At 36.7% G+C, this 21,524-nt stretch overlaps 2 protein-coding genes across 5 annotated transcripts in view; one reads left to right on the top strand and one right to left on the bottom strand.

The window, feature by feature from the left end:
• The first annotated feature begins 414 nt into the window (after positions 1-414).
• PPID (peptidylprolyl isomerase D) lies at positions 415-12,919 on the top strand. 2 transcript variants are annotated; one of them, XM_045880226.2, is made up of 10 exons: positions 415-845; positions 2,107-2,247; positions 3,989-4,095; positions 6,205-6,393; positions 7,347-7,469; positions 7,607-7,713; positions 9,466-9,607; positions 11,627-11,713; positions 11,807-11,849; positions 12,646-12,919. In XM_045880226.2, exons 1-10 carry the CDS (start codon positions 761-763, stop codon positions 12,732-12,734), a joined length of 1,113 nt encoding a protein of 370 aa, XP_045736182.1. In that variant the 5' UTR covers positions 415-760; the 3' UTR covers positions 12,735-12,919. The 2 variants fall into 2 exon arrangements, with proteins under 2 accessions (XP_045736182.1, XP_045736181.1); XM_045880225.3 differs by having other exon boundaries at positions 11,807-12,919.
• The window catches only part of ETFDH (electron transfer flavoprotein dehydrogenase), a 30,079-nt gene continuing 18,409 nt past the window's right edge, over positions 9,855-21,524 (bottom strand). The window contains exons 9-15 of one of the 3 annotated variants that reach the window (XR_010409601.1): positions 20,992-21,135; positions 18,195-18,363; positions 15,480-15,662; positions 14,855-15,076; positions 13,631-13,817; positions 11,271-11,404; positions 9,855-10,593 (exon numbers count right to left, since the gene is read on the bottom strand). Coding sequence is in view for 2 of the 3 variants with exons in the window: in XM_054508698.2 (XP_054364673.1) it covers positions 13,654-13,817; positions 14,855-15,076; positions 15,480-15,662; positions 18,195-18,363; positions 20,992-21,135 (882 nt within the window). In the remaining variant the exon portion in view is untranslated. Of the gene's footprint in view, positions 10,594-11,033; positions 11,405-11,714; positions 13,818-14,854; positions 15,077-15,479; positions 15,663-18,194; positions 18,364-20,991; positions 21,136-21,524 lie in introns of those variants that run through there. The other 2 variants (XM_054508698.2, XM_045880224.3) reach the window with 2 other exon arrangements.

The following is a 21,524-nucleotide window of genomic DNA, read 5'->3' as shown; positions in this document are numbered from 1 at the left end:
AATTCTAATGGGAGGAGATAGATGAAATAAATGAATAAACAGAATATTACCAAGTGCTAAAAAAACATACCACTTCTCTCCAAAATTAGGCTTTATCAAGAGGTGAGTCTATGTTCATATAAACAGGTAAAATGTTTACACAAATTCCCAGAAGGGAAAAGTGGACTATAACACAGTTTTATCAGGAAACTAAACTGTGCTCTCTTCTGGACGTTCAGCTTCAGAGCCTTTGCCTAACCTCTTTATCACTTACACAATGTTAATAGCAACTTGTAACAAAACGGCAGCAGTAACACGGTCACTACAGATTAGCTACCACCTGGCTGTGTTAGGCACTGTGCTCAGCAATTTGCGTCTTTAATTCCCAAAACGACCCTCCAAGGTAAGCATTTTTATTCCTATTTTCCAGACAAGCAAGTTGTGTGTCAGAGAAGCAGTCACACGCCCGTTATCACAGTAGGAAAAGCGATGAAACACGCAAAAAGAGTAAAAAGGACCGGGGCTGCAACTTCAGTACACGAGAAGAGAGGAAGGACAGAGAAAAGGACAGAAAACTACGGAGTACCAACGCCGCCTACACCACGCGCAGACGCCGCCGGAAGGCGGCGCCGGAAGTCGGGGCGCGGCTTCCGGACCTCACGCCGGAAGGGGCTCGTCAGCGCCGCCGACAGATCTTCGTGGAGAAAGTCGCTTCTGGGTTGAGCTGCCCGTTGTCCACGAGGTTCTTTGAGTTCGCTCCCAAGCGTATCTGCAATTCAAAATGTCGCACCCGTCCCCCCAAACTAAGCCCTGCAACCCCAGTAACCCCAGAGTCTTCTTTGATGTGGACATCGGAGGGGAGCGAGGTGAGCGGAGTCTGATCCTTGCGGGATGGCCCCGAGGAAGCTCTGCTTCCCGGGATTCGGGGGATTCCGATGGTGGCGTGCGGGTCGGGCCAGGGGCTGCTCTGTGGTGTGGAGGGGACGGCAGCCCAGACTGGACTGCTGGAACAAATCCAGGCTTCAAAGGCTGGGTCGAGCCAGCGCCCTTGTACCAATGCCATCGGTCTTGCGGAAGTTTCTGGAAATTTTTGGTTTGGGGATTGTGGCGGCCTTTATGTTTGCCTCCTGATTCGGTTGTACCTCCTCGCCACCTTGCACTCTCGAGCAGGCATAAAATAAGATTATTTTATGTTTGCAGTGGGACATTCAGAAAACTGATAATGGGTTTGTTGGGTTCCAGTCACGCCGTGTCTTAGGCCACGCGAGATACACCAGCAGTTGCCAGACTGTAAATTAAAGCGACTTTTGCTGGTTGGTTTTTCTTACTACCGGTCTTTAACTTAGAGGTCCCGTCAGATTGGCGAACGTTTTCTCTGTGTTGGCACTGGGGAGAATGAGCTCAGTGTAGCAATGTGGTTGCCTAGGCTACGTCAGCATCGGGAGCTCCTGAGGTCTTGTGAATTTAGCGTATTGCTTTGTAACTGAAATACCCTTGTTCTCGAACAGGTTATAATCGTTAGCTGGTCTGTGTGAATGCGTATATAAACGGGCACATCGGGATTCAGGGACCCCCGTGGCTGATTATGGACACACACATGTATTTATATATACATTTATTTTGTTTTGAAGTTAGTGCGAAGTTTGTTTTTACCTGCCTTTAGGCGTTGTCTAAAATGGGAACTTTTTCATCTTTTGCTTCAGCGGCTGCACTAGGGGGGGTTCCATAGAGCACAAAGGCTACAGCTATACTTAAAACTCAGCCAAGCCGACCACTCAAAGGATATTTGATTTTTCTCCTATTGGTTACTTGGTGGTTGGAATTGCTGAGTACAAGTATAAGAAATTACTCAGAATTTAAAACCATTTGTACTTCATGCTGTCCCTTATATGGTCCTAATCTGCTGGCTCTGTATTTTTGGTCCTTTGTTAACATGTAGAAAAATGATTGTTTCAAATTCATCTAGATACATGACACTTAACATTAGACTAATTTTGAATATTTAGAAAAATGACCAAAAAGAGAACTTGGTATCTCAGTCACTATACTTTCGCCAACCATCCTTTTATCATTTCCTTATTTAGTTGCTTGTTTTCCATACTGACATGTTTTCATTTTTTCTTTTAGTTGGTCGAATTGTCTTAGAATTGTTTGCAGATATTGTACCCAAAACTGCAGAAAATTTTCGTGCATTGTGTACAGGGGAAAAAGGCATTGGACCCACCACTGGGAAACCTCTCCATTTCAAAGGATGCCCTTTCCATCGAAGTATGTGTAAATTTTTTAATCTGATTCTTATAAATAATTCTGTTCTATAGCAGTTAGGGAAGAAAATACTAAGTAAAGGGAAGTAAAGAGTGAAAGTTAAAAATTACTGTTAGTTTCAGGAGAATGCTCTAACATCTGAGGCAGTAGCTCAATTTCATAAAGGTTGGGCTGTGAACAGTGGACATATGAGAGGGTACTAAGGTTTACTTATAGAGAAATGGACTACCTAGCTTCACCAGTGCCCTAGCTCTTCACTCCATTGGGATTAGATTGAGAAAAAAGGGTGTGCCATGATAAAGAAGCAGACCTTAGATAGTTTGACTGCCTGGTGGCAAAAAAGTTATAACTACCACTTGGGCAAGATTGCTTGGGAAGGCTGTAGCCGATTTAAAGATTCAGTGTCTTGGTGTGATATTTAATTAAAAAATGACATTTCAACAACAATGCTTATCACACTTTGTAACTATACCTTTGTTTAGTGATTATTTGATGCTTCCCCTAATAGACTGTAGGTTCCATGAATTAAGGAACTGTATCTTTTCACCATCTTGTTTTCAGCATGTAGTATAGTTCATATACTACATATTCAATAAATATTTGTTTACTGAATAAATATGTTAAAATATAATCATGAGTAGTTTATTAAAAGCAACTTAAGAAAAAACTAACATTGATTTTAAAATGTTTAAACTGTTGGTTTATATTCATGTTTAATAAAATACTAAAATGTACTATAGAATGTAGTATTTGGAAAAGAGTTGACATAGCAGGCCTGAGACTGCTCTCCTTGGAAAGGTTTGCTTGCAGCCTGGCCATTAGCTGGAGTTTAGGAACTTGGCACTGGAACCATTCCCTGAATCATAAAGATGGTTTACTGTGCCTGGATTATTTTACAAACACTTTGATTTATGCTAAACACCTGCTTTCCTTTTGGGAGTCTGGAATTTTGGTACATGCTAGGTAGAGAGTAACTGCATGATCTGGCCTGGTAAAAACCTTGGGCTTACTTGGGCAACAACATTGTGCATATGTTGCAGCATTTTTTTTTTGCTGGGGGAAGAATGTGCTCTCTGACCTTTCATGGGAGGGAGAGAGTATAAGGAAGCACATAGATTTCTCCAGACTCTGTTGTATCTTTTCCTTTTATCGACTAGCTCTGTGTCCTTACTTTATTGCTGTAATATGACCAAATGCTGAGTCCCATGAATCCTAGGAAATTTCTGAACATGAGGGTGGTCTTGGGAACCTTTGACACCAAGTGATAATACTTGCTGAAGTACTCGCATTATGGTATAACAAATCTGGGAATAATTGGTCTTAGTAGACATCAGTGAGTAACACATGTCTAGCCATATACACAATGAAAAACAGTTGCTGTACTTAAGGAATTAATGTTTCCTGGAAGAGACATCATTACGATATACGTCATGAACGTTATAAAGTGGAGGTAGAGTCAAGATATTGTGGGAGAAAAATTATGAGATCCAACTTTGGGGTCTCAGTGACAGTTATATAGGGGAGGTACCATTTGAACTAATTCTTATGAGTGATCAGTCAATAAAAGTAGTTTGGACCCAGGCTATGAAAAGTTTAGAGTTATAGGGATGGGTGGGGAAAGACAGGATAGTGGTATGACTAGAGTCATGTTTTAGGAAGTTTCTTTCTTACTACATGTTCATTAGTTAACATTGCTGTAGTCATCCATATTTTAGTTTCTAATAGTTATTTTCCTTTTTTGTAGTTATTAAGAAATTTATGATTCAGGGTGGAGACTTCTCAAATCAAAATGGGACAGGTGGAGAAAGTATTTATGGTGAAAAATTTGAAGATGAAAATTTCTATTATAAGGTAAAGTAGGCAAAAGTGTTTATTGCTAATAATAAAGGTCGTTGTGTGGTCTGGGTTACTAATTGGATTAAGACACCAATAAATGTCTCAAGTGTGCGTAGATTCGCCTTTTCTTGTAAAAGATACCATATTTGTGAATATGCTCTTTAACAATCAAAAATTTCATCCACAAATTTTATTTGGCAAAAATATGATGGTTATGTCAGTATGATCCAGGTTTACATACTTCACTAAAGCCAATGTTTTTTTGTTTTTTTTTTTAAAGATTTTATTTATTTATTTGACAGAGAGAGAGAGACAGCGAGAGAGGGAACACAAGCAGGGGGAGTGGGAGAGGGAGAAGCAGGCTCCCCGCAGAGCAGGGAGCCCGATGCGGGACTCGATCCCAGGACCCTGGGGTCATGACCTGAGCTGAAGGCAGTCGCTTAACCAACTGAGCCACCCAGGCGCCCAAGCCAATGAGTTTTTAAGAGCAGCCACCATATGGCAAATTGTTTCCAGGAAAAATGTTCTCATTATCAGAAGGATGGTAACTTGTGCATTTTTACGCTTGAATTTGAAAAGCAACAAAACCATCGCTAACATCCAGATGTCAGGGGATTTGCAAAGTAGCGGATGTGGTTAATGTCCAAGCTCCTAAAGGACATTAGTGGTGCCTGCGCCTTCTTACCTTCATTGTCCCAAGATGTAATCGGGTATATTGCATCATTCAAGTTGTAAGAATGGACATGTAAGTACAAAAGTAGAGTACTATCTTTGGAAATGAGGAATATGAGCAAGGTAATTAGGATAATTTGAAAAGAAAATGTCATCAGTCTTTTAAACAGTATTTATTGGCTGCAGCTGTTAGGTATTTAGTACTGTCACTGGCACCAAGTTTATAAAAATGAATAGCCTTGATAACAAGGAATTTATGATATTTACGGGGAAGACAAGATTAAAACACATGGGACAACAGGAGAATAATATAATAATGGGCAAATAAATGCTAAATTGATTGAGACTTTCAGTATATATTATAGGAGAAAGAGATGATTTATATATTCCAAATTATGAGGGAAGATATTGAAGAGGAATGGGTACTTAAGCTGGGCCTTGCAGGGTGGCCAAGACTTGGTTAGACAGGAACTAAAACATAGATTCCAGTTTGAATGAGGGATATAAGTAAGTAAAGACAAAGGCAATAGGAGGCTGAGAAAATAAAGTTAATATTCTATTTGTTATTATGGGAAAAGCACCACACTTTTGGAAAGGAGAAAGGGAAGCTACCTCTGAAGGATGAAAACTAAGATTATGTGATTGTTTGATCAAAAGAAAGGACATAGTTTTTGCCTTCTGCAAACTTGGTAGCCCTGAAAGCTGAATTTTTTGGGTTGCAGGGGTAAAAGACATTTTCAGTGGGAAGACTAACATGAGAGTACAATGCATGGCCCAATGATGAATAATAATTTAGAAAGCCTAAGGATAAAGTGGAAAGATGAAGAAATCTGGTTTCACAGCACTTTTGAACAGGTTGATGCCAAGTAGAAATTTGATTTCAAGATGTATGCAGCAGTTTCTTTAGGTCATTCCCTGAAGAATGGTTCTCTGACGATTCACCTGGGATGAAAGCCATGTTTGGATTCCTTTGAGGTTAGGGAAGTACCTAAGGAATGTCCTGTCTAAATTGAATATCCCATCACTGTTCCCAGTTTATTGATGTGTAAAGGAAGAATCATAGCGTAGGCCCCTAAAAATGGGAAGATTATTGAGTTCTTCTCAGAAAAGAGAACATTCATTATAAAAAAGGACAAAAGTGTAATCATTAGATTTCCTTAATGCAGCGTCTTTGTCTTAAAGTTGAGATATAAGCCTGTTCTAAAAATGGCCAATTTAGGAATCTACATTGTTATTTTATTTGGTTTCATAAGGTTTTTTTAAAAGCCTAAAAGGTGATTAAGTACCCCATGTTTGTGAATTAAAGGTTGCAATTTATACAAAATAACACTACATTGTTTGCTCTAAATGATATTACAGCCTGCCCTAGTTTTCTGTGAATGGTCAGTAAAAGAACAGTTCACACTAGGACCTCTAACCTTCGTTTTCTTTTACTGATTTGTATTTCTACAGCATGATCAGGAAGGTTTATTGAGCATGGCAAATGCAGGCTGCAATACAAATGGTTCTCAGTTCTTTATCACAACAGTCCCGACTCCTCACTTGGATGGGAAACATGTGGTATTTGGCCAAGTAGTTAAAGGAATGGGTGTGGCAAGGATACTGGAAAATGTAGAAGTGAAAGGTGAAAAACCTGCCAAAGTAAGTAAAAAGTTACAGTGAAATACACTTGTTATCTTAATTACTGTCTTAAAGAGATGTAAGTAAAAGGATCAGATGATTATTAACTGGGAAAATGTTAAGATGACTTTTGGCATAAAAGCCTAGACCTGCCACTTTTTCTTGAAACTTTTCTACAGTGGGAAGGATAACATCAGGGTAATTTAAAAAGAGATTTTTATTATTTCCACTTCAATTTTGGTGATTTTTTTTGTAGGTTTCTTAACTCTTCTATACCTGCAAAAGTTTGAATCAGTATGTACACTAGTCATAGTAGGAAGAGGATAGGAAACCAAGAATCCTGTTGAGACTCTGCTGTTTAACTGGTGGTTTGGCCTTGATCTGGTTATTTAAATTTTCTGGGCATGTTTCTTCATCTTATATAAATTTCTTTAGGGTTTAGACTAGATTATGTAACTCTAAAGAGCCTTGTGTTCTAAATGTCTGTGAAATCACAGTGGCCACAAAACTACCTAACCTAATTGGCAGGGCTGTGATTGGGAATTGGAAACTGAAATACCTGCAGGAAGTAGGCTGTCACCATTGTATGAAAGAAACAGTAGTGGAATTGCAGTCAAATGCTCTACCACTGAGCTATACCCCCGAAACAGTAGTGGAATTGAAAGGACATGCCTCACCTAAAGAAAATTACATAGAGAATGATAGTATTTTCAACATATTCTTCGTATACTGAGCTGCTGAATAGCAGTAAAACACTTTCCTAAAATAGTGTCATGGTATTACTGGGAATGTATATAAAGGGCATTATTGTAATTAGAGCAGATAGAGGAGACTTCTGTCAATCTGTCATTTGAGAAGTGACTTGGACAGTGTTGCACATGACTGACAGCTGTATAGCTTTTAAACCCAGATTTCTTGTTTTTAATCTCATTAATATGGTAGTAGACCTCTACAATTTAGGATTATTTTTACAGTTGTGCGTTATTGCAGAATGCGGAGAATTGAAGGAAGGGGATGATTGGGGCATATTCCCAAAAGATGGCTCTGGTGACAGTCATCCAGACTTCCCTGAGGATGCAGATATAGATTTAAAAGATGTGAGTACTTTCAGATTAGTCAAATTTTAATTATTAAAAATAGTACTAAAATTTTGAATTACTCATATCAATCTGTCTTAGTGATAGAACCTAGCATTAATTACTAAAATGCAACATATTTGTATTTTTTAATACAGGTAAATAAAATTTTGCTAATAACAGAAGATGTAAAAAATATTGGAAATACTTTTTTCAAATCTCAGAACTGGGAGATGGCCATTAAAAAATATGCAAAAGTTTTAAGGTAATAAAGTATTTTTAATTAATTAATTCTAAGAGTTTGTAGATTGAATTATAAACTGAAATTCAGAGTTGTTTATTGTCTTTTTGGCAAAATTACTTTGCAGAATAACCAGCTGTGTTGAAATAGTTTCACATCTTTTGTTTCCTCCAGCTTCTTACTTTGAAAAATTTCAAAATACAGGAAAGTTGAAAGAATAGTATATGAATACACCTGTACCTTTATTTCTTTACACTATTTTTAACTCTTACTATATTTGTTTTTGTAGAATCATTTTGAAAGGAAGTTACAGATACCATGACACTTTACCCCTAAATAGTTGAGCAGGTAATTCCTAAGAAACGAAAACGTGCTTCTACGTAACCTTGATACACAATATTATCTAATATGTAATCCATGTTCAAATTTCCACAATTACTTCAATTTTCTTTTTTTAGTCCAGAGTCCACTGTATCATTTGGTTTTATGTCTTTAGTCTCTTATCTTTAGTAGTCCCTACTCTGCACTAGGTTTTTGTAGTCATTTGTATCTTGTGGAGTCTTAAGTCAGTTGTCTTATTGAATACCATCTGTATTTATTTGATTACTTCCTCAAGATTAGTTTGAGGTTCAATATTTTGGTAAGAGGACTTAAATCGGTGGTGAATATTTCCTTTGATATCACATCCTGAAGGCACACGTCAGTTTGACCTATTTTGAGTTTTGGCACTTGGTTAAAGTGGTGTCAGCCAAATGCTTGTGTCATAAAGCTACCTTTTCCCTTTCGTAAATAAGTACTTTGTGAGGTGATCCTGTGAGATTGTGTGAATATCCAGTTCCTAACCTTTCTTTCATTCAGTGGGTTTTTGCATCATTGAAGATCCTTCCCTGAATCAATTACTATACTGGTCACAGAACTGATGTTCTAATTTTTTCATTCTGCAGTTATTTTCTTGCATTCTAATGTTTACAAGAGCCTCTTCCTTCTCCCCAGCCCTTTTTAGTATTATATACTTGGGATTTTTTTTAGGTTCAACCTATTATACTATCATTCTTTTTGATGCTCAAAGGGTTCCAGATTTGTCCAGTGGAAGCCCCCTTTTCCTGTATCCTTTGGACATGTTCCTATTAGTCTGTGAGCACTTGCTTTCTGGTACAAGGTGTTTCAGTTTCATCTTTTACTTAACTGTTTCCAGATCTGGTATTAGCAGTTTCTCCAAGGAGCCCTGGTTCTTGGTTCTTTTTATTGGGTTCTTGGTTCTGGGTTCTGGGTTCTGGGTTCTTGGTTCTTTTTATCTATCGATTTTAGAAACCATATTCTGAGGGCCAGGTGTGCCCATTGTTTCTGGGCCCTTTTCCGTGGGCAGAGCCAGGAACTGTATTCAAATACAGTTCAAAATCAACACTGCAAAGGTTCTTCACCTTGCCTCATTCTGTTCTCTCTCCCACGGTGACAACCTTGGCCCAAACATACTTAATGTTGGAAAATACATAATGGAGACCTGAGCTTTAAAAATTGGGAAGTGTTAGTAGTGCATAATTATCTTTAGATTTGAGGAATCCTGTTAAATTGGTTTCTTTGAACACTTTGGGGAAAAAAGTTGGAACAAATAAAAATCTTCTAAAGGAAAATAAGATTGTGATCATTAAGAATATTAATATTAGCATTTGATGAGCTTTTTATATCAGAAATGACCTAACACTTTTTGCCATAGTTGAAGGAGCAGAGTAAGTTGTGTGTGGCATTATATGCTACCTTTATTAATGTATTCTCCAGATATGTGGAAGGTTCAAAGGCTGTTATTGAGAAGGCAGATAGATTGAAGCTGCAACCTATAGCTTTAAGCTGTGTGCTGAATATTGGTGCTTGTAAACTGAAGATGTCAAATTGGCAGGGAGCAATCGACAGTTGTTTGGAGGTAAGTCTCTTTGACATCAGACTTTTTGAAGGAGTGGGATTATGATTTTTCAACTTGAAAAACAATTTTATGTACAGTAATATATTTTATTACAGAGGACCAAATGAGACTTGATGAAGCATAACTTAAAAGTCATTTTATCTCTAAATATTTTGGACCTTCAGTTCTTCTGTTAATCCATTTATTTAGCTGATGACATTATGTAACTTAGTATCTGTGAAGATACTTTCCTTTTTTCCTCAGAGCACATGTATCATTTATTCATTGAACATATTGAGCACCTTTTGTGTGCAGGGCATTGGAATATGAGTTGCAGAGCTAGTCAGACTTGGTGTTTTTGTTAGACTTCTGTCACTAACTTTGTGATCTTGGTTAAGTCCTAATTTTAGAGTTTTTTTTGTTTTTTTTTTTAAAGATTTTATTTATTTATTTGAGAGAATGAGAGAGAGAGCATGAGAGGGGCAGGGTCAGAGGGAGAAGCAGACTCCCTGCCGAGCAGGGAGCCCGATGCAGGACTCGATCCCAGGACTCCAGGATCATGACCTGAGCCGAAGGCAGTCGCTTAACCAACTGAGCCACCCAGGCGCCCTAATTTTAGAGTCTTAACATCTTTGTATTAAATGAAAATAATCCGTGCCTCACAGGATTGTTACAAAGATTATATAACATATGTAAACCATTTAGCATAGTTTTGGGCACATGTTAGGCATCTAATAGAGATTAGGTGCTTTAATTAAAAGACTCAGACTTGTGTTCCCTCTCTCACTGTCTATCAGAAAATAAATAAAAATCTTAAAAAAAAAGGGGGGGGAGCACATAATAGAGGAAAAAACTTATCCAAGGAAACGATGGGTCTTCACTCTGGATTTCTTTCTTTAAGTAGGCTCCGCACCCAACATGGGGCTCGAACTCATGACCCTGAGATCGAGTCGCATGGTCTTCTGACTGAACCAGCCACGTGCCCGAACTCTGGATTTCTTTTTGACCTTTGAGAGGCAGATAATACAACTTTTTCAGTAAAATCTTAGTATTGACCTTTAGAAGATGTGAAGTAAACAAAATTATTTGTAATATGTTTATTTTAAAGGAGAGACCTATTCAACTTTACTCACACTCCTTAAAAAACCCTGTAGGTTTTTGTTTTTTTTTTTAAAGATTTTATTTATTTATTTGACAGAGAGGGAACGAACACAAGCAGGGGGAGTGGGAGAGGGAGAAGCAGGCTCTCTGCCGAGCAGGGAGCCCAATGTGAGGCTCGATCCCAGGACCCCGGGATCATGACCTGAGCTGAAGGCAGACGCTTAACGACTGAGCCACCCAGGCGCCCAACCCTGTAGGTTTTAAGTAAAAGAGTATAACAAATTTTTTATTCATAACAGTTTTCTGTTATCATTTAGAGCCCAATCAGGAGATAGAAACTATACAGTAATTTGAAAAGAGAAAGTTTAATATAAAAGTATGTAAGAGGGGATTGGAATAATGAGGGAATGGCTAATAAAGAGAATTCTAAAGAATATGGGAAAGCAGATATATCTATCTGCTATATATATGGAGCAGTCACTCCCCCTAGGCTAGGATGGAGCCCCCAAGGAAGAGGCACCTCATGACAGCCCCTAGGCTGATGTCCAGATCTCACTGGGGAGGGGGGATGGCTGTGACTTACTGGGTGGCAGAGAAGTTCACTGGCTACCATACTTATGGGACTCCGCTGTAGCGCTTGGGTAAGTTGCCTGCAGTGAGCTGCCGTGTGCTCTCGACCAAGCTCAATGCAGGAGCCTGCAAGAAGTGTACTGGAACCTGGAAGAGAAACAGCTTTTCTCGTCTGTGTCCTTTTGGTGCCCTCTACTGATAAAATGTAATGTGCCCGCTGGCAGAGAGAAGAAATTTACAGGGTCCATCCAGCTCCATTATCACAGAGCAGTGAAGGGTTGATTTGGAGTTGAGTGGCAATAAATTGAAATTTAGTACATATATTTAATAATATTTAGGTAAAAATAATAATTTTATAATTTCTTGTAGGCTCTTGAAATAGACCCATCCAATACCAAAGCATTATACCGTAGAGCTCAAGGATGGCAAGGATTAAAAGAATACGATCAAGCATTGGTAAAATTTTGTTCTAAGCTTTAATATTTTTAGACAATCACCTTCATAAATCATGTATCTAATATTTTTTTAAATGTCTTTTTTCAATTAAAGGCTGATCTTAAGAAAGCTCAGGAGATAGCACCGGAAGATAAAGGTAAGTTGGCAATTTTTATGGTCAAAGTTCATTTTGTCCTGTTAAGAATGTATCTTTATGAACCATTGTACCCTTTGCCACTTAGATATTTGTTCAACAGATACTACATAATGACTGTTATTGGTACTGATCATATGGCAGTGAACAAGTCAAGGTCCCTGCTCTCAAAAGAGCTTACATTCTAGTTACTCTTCAGAATACTGATTTTCACATACCCAAATATTTTTCTCTCATATCATTTGAGATCTGGTTCCTATTACTTTAATTCTAGTTGAAAGCACAGCAGTAAAAGATACAGTATTTATGATGAATTTAATGTGTGGGACCATTCCTTAAGCTGAATGAGGCCATAATACAAGTATTCTAGTTACTGGATGTGTATTTTAGGAAAGCTTTGGGAAGTTAGGACAAAAATTAGTTTGTTTTTTTCAAATACGCCTGCTACAAATAGTGATACGAGATCTAGATGTTAAAATATATCTTCAGTCTCTCACTGCTAAAGTAAAACAGGGGAGGCACTTAATTGCCTTCTCTCACAGGGAGAGAGAAGGCAAATCTACACAATTCAGTTAGACTTCTCTCAAATTGACAATCTTCTAAAGTTATGTTTCATGGTTTTTGTGTTTGTGTGATTGCTTTGTCAGTAAAATAGTCTATTAATTGAGCTCAGTTACTTTACAGAGAAGAGTTGTATCAACGGGGAGAATTAACTATCATATGTAAAACATTAGTTGTTGGGCATCCTAATTTTTTGGATGTTTTGAGAAATAACCCCTATTACGTATTTATTTTACAGCTATCCAGGCAGAATTGCTGAAAGTCAAACAAAAGATAAAAGCACAGAAAGATAAAGAGAAGGCAGCGTATGCAAAAATGTTTGCCTAGTAAGAAATTCAGTTTTATTTAAATATGCATTGATTGTTATATGAAGGCAGTAAGAAAATTTAAAGGTTTTTGTCAGTTATATATGATCCCTGATGTGTTTCCTTTGATACTTCAGTTTCCCATTGTTTACATTTCAGGAATACTGAAAAGAGTTCACTCTTAATAAAACAGTGTTGCAAAATACAGTGAAGTTTGATTTTTTTTTAAATGGCTTTCTGCATTAATCACAAAGAATAATGGTGTCTGTTATTCTAAACTCGGTACCTGTTTCTAAACTCCTGAAGACACATCTTGTTGAATAAACAGTTTAAAGCTTAAGTTTGTATACTGTTTCCCTCAATTCTTTGATGTATTTCTCTGTGGTTGGTTTTTGCTGGTGTTTTGTACTTATGTACAAAATATTCAGGGGTCAACCCACTTTCTCCAAAGGGCCAGATAGTAAATATTTTAGGTTTTGTGGACCATTGTCATCTGTCACAACTGCTCATTTCTGCAGTTGTAGCCACAGACCGTATGTAAACCATTGGGTATCATGTGTTCCAGTAAAACTATTCATGAGAAAAGTGGTGGGCTGGATGCTAAACTGGTATAGAATATACATTTATATTTGAAGTTTTGAATTTGACAAGTCAAATCTACATTAAAGGCCAGTAGTGTATTTGCTATTGGTACTGAATCTTTGAAGAATTATAGAGGTAAGCAGATGCTACCTCATTTGTAAAGTTTTATGTAGGAGGAATATTCATAATTTCAGGTTTAAGTATAAAATGTTTATTTCTTTGATAATTTTATGAACATTCTGATCAGTAATATGCAGTAAAATATTTTGACACCTGTTGACTTCTTAGCATTTAAAGTTAGTTTGCCATACGTTTTAAAGAAACTATCAAACGTGCCTGCAAACGAAATCAGTTGCAGTTTACATTCCATTGTAAGCAGGTCCTCCACCACCTTCGGGTACCACCCAGTTAATATTCTGACTTGGATCTTTAATATCACATGTTTTACAGTGCACGCAGTTCTGAGCATTTATCTGTAACCGAAATCCATCACCTTGTTCCAAAGGTACAAATTCATAAACTCCTATAAGGAAAAATAAATAATATTATGAAGTACCTGTTTTAACTTCTGAGATTCAAAAGTAGAAACTGAAGTCCTGGAAACAGTAGCTACAGAAACCTTGAAGGTTTGTTTTCTTAATGTTTACCCATGGAGAATATTATGAAGATCTTGGTGTGTGCTATTGCTATTAGTATAAATTAAGTATGGATAAAAGCAGAAAGTATACAGTTATTTGGCCGAGTCAGTCTTACTAAATAAGGGAACAACATTTAGCAATTTTTGAGTTCCAATTTTATATGTGTGTTACAACTAAAAAGACAAATTGGATCCAATGCTTACCCCTTGAAGAGTTTACAAACCAGTGTAAGGACAGAAATGATTTAAGAAGTCAAAAGACAGTCAGGGTCCCTGCCCTCAGAGTTTACATTCTAATTCTAGTCCCTCCAGAATATACTGATTTTCATATATCTGCATACTGTTCTACCATATTAGAGATCCAGTTCCTATTATAATTCTAATTGAAAGTTTACATTAAAGGATAGAGTATTCATGATGAATTTAATGTCTGGGACCATTTTTTGAGCTGAATGTGGCTATACCCTAATGTTTTAGTATATATATAATGTGTGTGTGTGTGTAGGAGCAGCCATGACAAATGATTTAAGTCATGGAAAGAGGTATTAGGTGTTCCATAATCCTTGGTCTGAGGGTAAGGGAAAGGCTTTTTTTTTTTTTTTTTTTTAAATTCATGACCTGGAGATCAAGACCTGAGCTGAGATCAAGAGTCAGCCACTTAACCAACTGAGCCACCCAGGTACCCCAGGAAAGGCTTTGAGAAATGTCAACTGCATTAGGCTTACCAAAAATTCCCTATTACTTTAGCATTGCTAGAGTAAGAACCACAAAAATGAGTTTTCTAATGGAAGCTGGATGTACGGGGTCATTTACAGTTTCCATGCAGTGGAAGGAGACATTTCTTAAAATAATGGAAGCATATTTCCAACATGGTTAAAACAAGTATGTGTGTTTTAGGAATGGACAGAAATCACATTACTGACCTGCAGGGCAGAATCGCTGCTCCGGTCCATCATATATTGACAGATTTCTATTTACCGGAATACTGTCGTCCTTTAAGGTTAAATGTGCTGGCTGGTCATGTTCATGGTTAGTACCACTCAGAGCCACAGATGACAAAAGGTCAAAACTGATCTGTCCATCAGGTTTGGGATACTCAATAGGTGTGCAGTCCTTGGCTGGCTTGAGCTGATCAGAGTCAGAACCTTAAACAGTTTTGAGGAAGATTTTGAATAAAAATAACACTAATGTAAAAGTACTTTCTCAAACATTTTTATGAAAACTTGAAGATATTATACCAAAGAAGTAAGACTTTAGTCCTCTTATAGTAATGATAAAGATTAAAGATACTGAATTTATTATTTCTCTAATAAAACAAGTTTGAAACAAAAAACTCACTTTATTACTTAATGGATCCTATTCGTGAGGTTTAAAAAAAGTAAATTTTCTTTTTTTTTTAAAGTTAACTCTACCCTCAACATGAGGCTAGAACTCACAACCCCAAGATCAAGAGTTGCATGCTGTACTGAATGAGCCAGCCAGGCGCCTGCATTCATGAGTAGCATGAATAATGATTATAATATTAATACTCAAATATGTTAGAATTACCTTTATGTTTTAGAGTCCACGGCTCCATTCCTCTCAATATCCAGTAAAAGACTCCAGTGTAAAGCATCCCGCCATATACACCCAGTATCCCATGGCAGGATGGTCTGATATTTCTAACAGTGTATAGCTCTTTCCACACCCAGGATTTCTTTATATTGTCTTCATATTCAGGTACATGAAGTCCTTTTGTTAAAAACATGAAATTAACTGTTAAGTGTCAAATTACCTTAAGGAGTATAAAATACTTTATCAGGAAGGTATTTCGCTACTGAAATACCTGATGAGTGAATCTTAAATTTAAACAGGTGGTCATGAAAGACCACACTTGAAGACTCTTTCACATACAAATGCTGGCATCTTCCAAAAAGATAACCATTTGATATATGTTAACAGGTGGTAACGCATTTGATTTCTTAAACTTAGTAGTATGGAAAATTAGTTTTAAAATTCAGTGAACCTGAAAAGGTTAAAGAGTTCATGCTACCTATAAAAGTGAAAAATTTTTATAGTTGATTAAATGAAACACTTCTACCTGTTAAACGTTGAACTGTGCCCCCCCCCAAAAAAGATTATTTTCAAGTCCTAACCCCCAGTTATCTCAGGATGGGTCACAACAGGGTCACTGCAGATTAATTAGTTGAGATCATACTGGAATAGAGTGGGTCCTTAATCCACCAACTGGTGTCTTCATGAGATACACGGAGAAGAGAGGAGAAGACGGAAGCAAGAGATTGGAGTTATTCTGCCAAAAGCCAAGGAATGTCTGGGGCTCTCAGAAAGCTGAGGGGCAAGAGGACTAAAGACAGGAGAGAGTAAGGTGCTATCAACACCTTAATTCTGAACTGCTAGCCTAAAGAACTCAGAATAAACGCCTGTTGTTTTATGCTGTCCAGTTTGTACTTTGTTGTGGCAGCCCTAGGAAATTTATAATACCGAAATGGTGCATGCATTTAATATTTAATGGGACAAACTGGTTCTTCTTACTAACTGGCCCAAACTCCGTAGTGGCTATACACTTTCCAGTCACTGTTCTGTTCTGGCTCCATTCCCTTTCCCTCAGGCTTTAATCCTCCCTCTGTCTGGTCTTCATTGATCTACTTGCACCAGTACTGTCTGTGCTGGTACTGTGTGTACATGAAGTGCAAGTATGGCTTGTGGTCCCAACAAGGAAAGCTACTTGGCAAGAAAATGAGAAAAAAGTTCCACTACTCAACAATTACACTTCTTACCTATTCTGTTCTCTCTGGCCTCGCCTATGTTCTACCTATCCCCTTCCTCTCCCACAACCTAGGCCTCCATTTCTACAAAGACATTTGAAGGCATAATCAGGTTTCATATTTCTCCCTGGAGGAACATTTGTTTTCTGGAATTCTAAGGAATAAGGTTTATTTATCAAATATCTACTAAGTTGTTACTATGTGCCAGGGATTTGGGATTCCTGGTGAACAAAGTCTCTGCTCTCTCGGAGTTTTCCATCCAAGAGGCAGGAGACAAAGTTGGTAATTATGTGCCAAAAGGGGGAAAATACTATAGGAAAAAAAAAACCCAACAGTCTGTTGGGGGAAGGGGTGGGAGTGCTCTGTGTGCATTGCAAATTAACTGGTACAGTCCATATAAGGCCACCATGAGGGAGAGATCTGAGCAAAGGGGAAGGGAGCGAGGGAGTCAGCCATGAGTAAAGATGGTCTTACAGTCAAGAAGCCAGTGTGGCTGGAATGGAGAGTAAAAAGAGATGAAATCAGAGGAGTGCGAAAACTTAGGCTCTTATTTTGAGAAAAATTGAGAATTACTGAACGGTTTTCATAGATTAAGGGTTTATGGAGGTAGAAGAGTTTAGCTCTTCCTCTCCACCAGAGCAGAAGGGTCACATCTATGGCTGTGCTTGCAAAGCCTGCAAAGGAAAAGGTGCTGCTGGATTCTGCAGTCTGCAAAGAAAGCTGTTCTGTTTTCAGATTGAAGATACTGCAGTGTTTCTGAGGTATCTTAGTGTGTATATGATACATACAAAATGTAACAAAGTACAGTCAAACTTGAAATCATTTTTTTTAAATTTTTTAAAAAGTTTATTTATTTAAGCAATCTCTGTACCCAACTTAGGGGTCCAAACTCATGACCCCAAGATCAAGAGCCGCATGCTCTACCAACTGAGCCAGTCAGGTGCCCCAAACTTTATTTATTTATTTTTTTAAAGATTTTTATTTATTAATTTATTTGACAGAGAGAGAGAGACAGAGAGGGAACACAAGCAGAGGGAGTGGGAGAAGGAGAAGCAGGCTTCCCGCTGAGCAGGGAGCCCCATGTGGGGCTCGATCCCAGGACCCTGGGATCGTGACCTGAGCCAAAGGCAGACGCTTAACGACTGAGCCACCCAGGTGCCCCAGGTGCCCCAAACTTTAATCATTTCTAAGTAGGTGGGACATCACTGGTACTATTCTACTTTTGATGTGAATAAAACAGAACATTGATATAAAAATCTAATTACTGAGATTAAGTCACATAGTCATATAGTTCTTTGCACAGCATACACCTGAATGCTTTGTGAAAAGGGACAGATCTTTTAATGTCACCTGAAATATGCATAAAGACCTCAAGATTTTTAATTGTATTTATTTTCATCCTCTATCTATATACTAAGTGTATGTTTAAATAGCTTCTTTTTAAATATCTCAGTGAAGAACCTGACAATTTTCAATGCTTTAAATAGGAAGTTCTTACCTATTGTCTTTGATTGGAGATTTTCACTAGTTAGTTGATTAAAAATAGATTCTGCTGCCAAAATTCCACTTTTCATTGCTGTGTGGGTACCTTTGATCTTGGGAACATTCATGAAACCAGGACTACAACCAATTAGTAAGCCACCAGGAAAGGTGAGTTTTGGTATAGACTGAGGAAAGAAACATTCAAAGTGCATTTTCAGCTTAAACAAAACTGAATACTACAGATTATTATCATCTCTTAAAGTCTTCTAAAGCTGTAGGGAAAAATGTGAAGGGAAAAAATCAGAGCAAGGGCAGTTTTTTCCCCATTTCCTAAGAATGAGGATTAGAACTATTACTATTTTTCTAAGACTTTTCCCTCTTCTTCCCCATGACTAACCTATATGAGACAGATTTAGGACCATATTAAATAAAATGTTATTTTTACATATCCATGTCTAAAAATACTCCCTAAACCTAAACAACTATTATCTAAATTGTAATGTGCTTTTATGTGCATTCTCAGTAACACATGATTTACAAAAGGATGTTAACTCTATATGCCCTTTTTGTTTTACTTTGATATCTAGGGATGGAAACTTAGGTTCTCATCATGGCATCATTACAATTAGCTACTTCCTTAAAGAATATATTTTAATATATGAATTTATGATTATGGTTCTCAGACTGAATTCAATATTAGAACCACCTAGATAAAAGAGCATGAAATCAGGATCACAGAGTAGATAAGATGGGGGAGGGCTTTCTGGAATATTATTAGCTGAAAAGAGAGAATAAGAATTTGGATAATGGCAACATTTTTCTTAAATAGGGCTGTGGCCTTGCTAACACTAAGTTTGATTTAATAACCAGAAGACTGTGAAGTTTAAGAAAAGGGCATGGATTACTAGTGCAAGGTCTTCCAAACTGGTGCATAAGTCCTACGAATAAAAGTCTTATGGCCCAAGCAAACATATTTTTACATCCTGGGAGGATCCTACCCTGTAGGGGCAGTGTTACTGGCAGCTGGGTATCTTGTTAAGGAACTGAGGAAAAGTTGCACTGAGAAATGTATTCTAGGATATTCATTAAACCACAAATTATTGGAAACCCTCCCGAAAAGGTAAGTTTTGGTACAAACTGAAAAAGAAAAAGTCATGTATATAGAAACAACCTTATTTATAAAGAGAACTGGTGGTTGCCAGAGGGGAGGTGAGTGGGGGGGACGGCAAAATATGTGAAGTGGATTAAGAGGTATAAACTTCCAGTTATAAAATAATGATTTAAAAATTTTAAAAAGAGGGAAAAAAGTCAGGTTATATTTGTTAGCTCAAAATAAAATCAAATGTTTTAAATCATTGCTTAAGGTTCTTCAAAAACTTACTAGAACTAAATTTCTGAATCTTTGACTAACTGAATCAGAAAATTTAAGCAAAAAGTGAGTGTGTGTGTATAAGTGCATGTGTGCGGTCAACTCTTCCTGCCATTCCAAAAAATCACCTGAGATGTTGAAACACACAAGGCAGATGTTTTTAAATACAGATCTGTATGTCCTATTGAATATACTGGGAACTTTATAAATTAAAAAGAGTAGAATTAGACTGACATTATAGAGATTGTGCAAAAGAGCTGAATGGGCTTGAACACAGTTATGCAATTTAATAAATATTTGTTGCAAATGAGTTACTACAGAAACAAAACCTCATGAGAAGTAATCCCATAGCAACAGAAGTTAGGGATACTGTTATTTTAAGATTCTAGTGATTACATTTATAATTTAACTATGATTTTACTTGACTTTATGAATTATTGTTACAGTAATAAAGTATTTGGAACTTCATTTTAAGGGTTAACTCCCCTCTCCCCCAATTTTCTACCATCTGTTACTTCTACAACAGAATTACGGAAAAAAAAAAAAAAGATATCCAATCTATCAAATGGCTCCAGATTCCTAGAATATTAGAGACAGAAAGGATCATCTATAAAATAAAGGCCAGAGAAGATAAGTAACTTGCTTTAAATCACTTGGTATAAATTTTAGTAAGCTAATTTTTTAGATCATCTTACCTAATATTTTTACAGCAGTACTAACAGCTTTTATCATAGCTACCTAGGTTTTTTATCTCATTGACTATATATACTTAATACATTAACATTTTTTTTATAACCATGCTGTTTTATAGCTTGTTTTTTTTATTTTTACTTAATGTCGTATCTTTAACATCTTTTCCATGTCAACATCTGCAGATGTACCCATCATATTTTTAATGACTACAAAATTCTTTGTATAGACTTGAGCTACCAGTTTCTTCTTTTTTGTATGTTATATGTATTATATACTGTATTCTTTTTTAAAATTTAAATTCAACTAATTAACATATAATGTTACATTAACATAAGATTTATTATGAACATATACTAAAATAGACAATTAAGGGCAAAAGCTTGCCAGAGGCCACCTAAAAGGCATGGATGTTACTAGGTAGTTGGGATGGGTTACTAGGTAGTTTTGAAGAACAAAACTAAATCTTTGTTTCCTGGCAGCTAAGGAATAAAAGAAAATATCTTTGGATCATATAGTTTTAATTTTCTGGCTAAAAACCAACCAACCAACAAAAAGCCTATAAATTTATCTCAAGAAATCAATATATTCTTAAAACTAAATTCATGGTGTAATTTTATTTAACTATGGTGTAACACAGTTTTATAAACACTAGATGCTCTGATTAAAGTTTCTTCCTATGACATAATTTTCTATTCTTTATCTGAATTTTTTACTTTATAATACAGAAATAAGAAAAAGTTGGATGAGTTACCTGAAAGCCACCTTCATTCAGGGCTCTGGCTCCATATGCAATCCTTTTTCCACCTTCCAATGTTGGCTGAATGCTGGGATGGTGTTTCCACCTCTGGAACTCTTTAAATGGACTCAAATATGGATTCTGGTAGTCTAGACCAACCTTAAAATTTTTATATTTGGTAGATTTATACGATTAGACATTTTTATTTCAAATTATATCAAGCTAAAATGTGATCAATATTTATAAGAAAACATGTATGTTAAATTTCTTATATTCAAAGTACTTGGAGAAATATATGCAGTAACCCAAACTTAAATAAATGAATAAAATCTCTTTGGAAAAGAAAGGGTAAACAAAAAGATACCTGTGTTTATAATTGGCCAAACTTTAAAAATTTAGAACATATTAATAAATCATTGTGCTCTGTAAATAAAAGCCCAAATTAGAAAAATATTTGTAGGTAAGTGTCTAACATTATGTTTCTACAAAAGGAGTTGTAATTATTTTTCATTTTTCAGTACCCATTCTAGTAATCAACTAATAAGCTA

The sequence above is a fragment of the Mirounga angustirostris genome, unplaced genomic scaffold (assembly GCF_029215605.1).
Source record: "Mirounga angustirostris isolate CCGP_5_RB_7025 unplaced genomic scaffold, mMirAng1.0.hap1 SCAF_2, whole genome shotgun sequence".
Taxonomy (NCBI): Eukaryota; Metazoa; Chordata; class Mammalia; order Carnivora; family Phocidae; genus Mirounga; species Mirounga angustirostris.
Note: the sequence above shows the minus strand (reverse complement) of the source record. Positions and strands in the feature narration are given on the sequence as shown.

What these genes read in the sequence shown, in the direction of transcription:
- PPID (XM_045880225.3), top strand. Translation starts at nt 761, where the DNA reads ATGTCGCACCCGTCCCCCCAAACTAAGCCCTGCAACCCCAGTAACCCC. An exon ending in GGACATCGGAGGGGAGCGAG is followed by an intron (nt 846 to 2,106) that starts GTGAGCGGAGTC and finishes TTTTTCTTTTAG; the next exon opens with TTGGTCGAATTGTCTTAGAA. An exon ending in CAATCGACAGTTGTTTGGAG is followed by an intron (nt 9,608 to 11,626) that starts GTAAGTCTCTTT and finishes AATTTCTTGTAG; the next exon opens with GCTCTTGAAATAGACCCATC.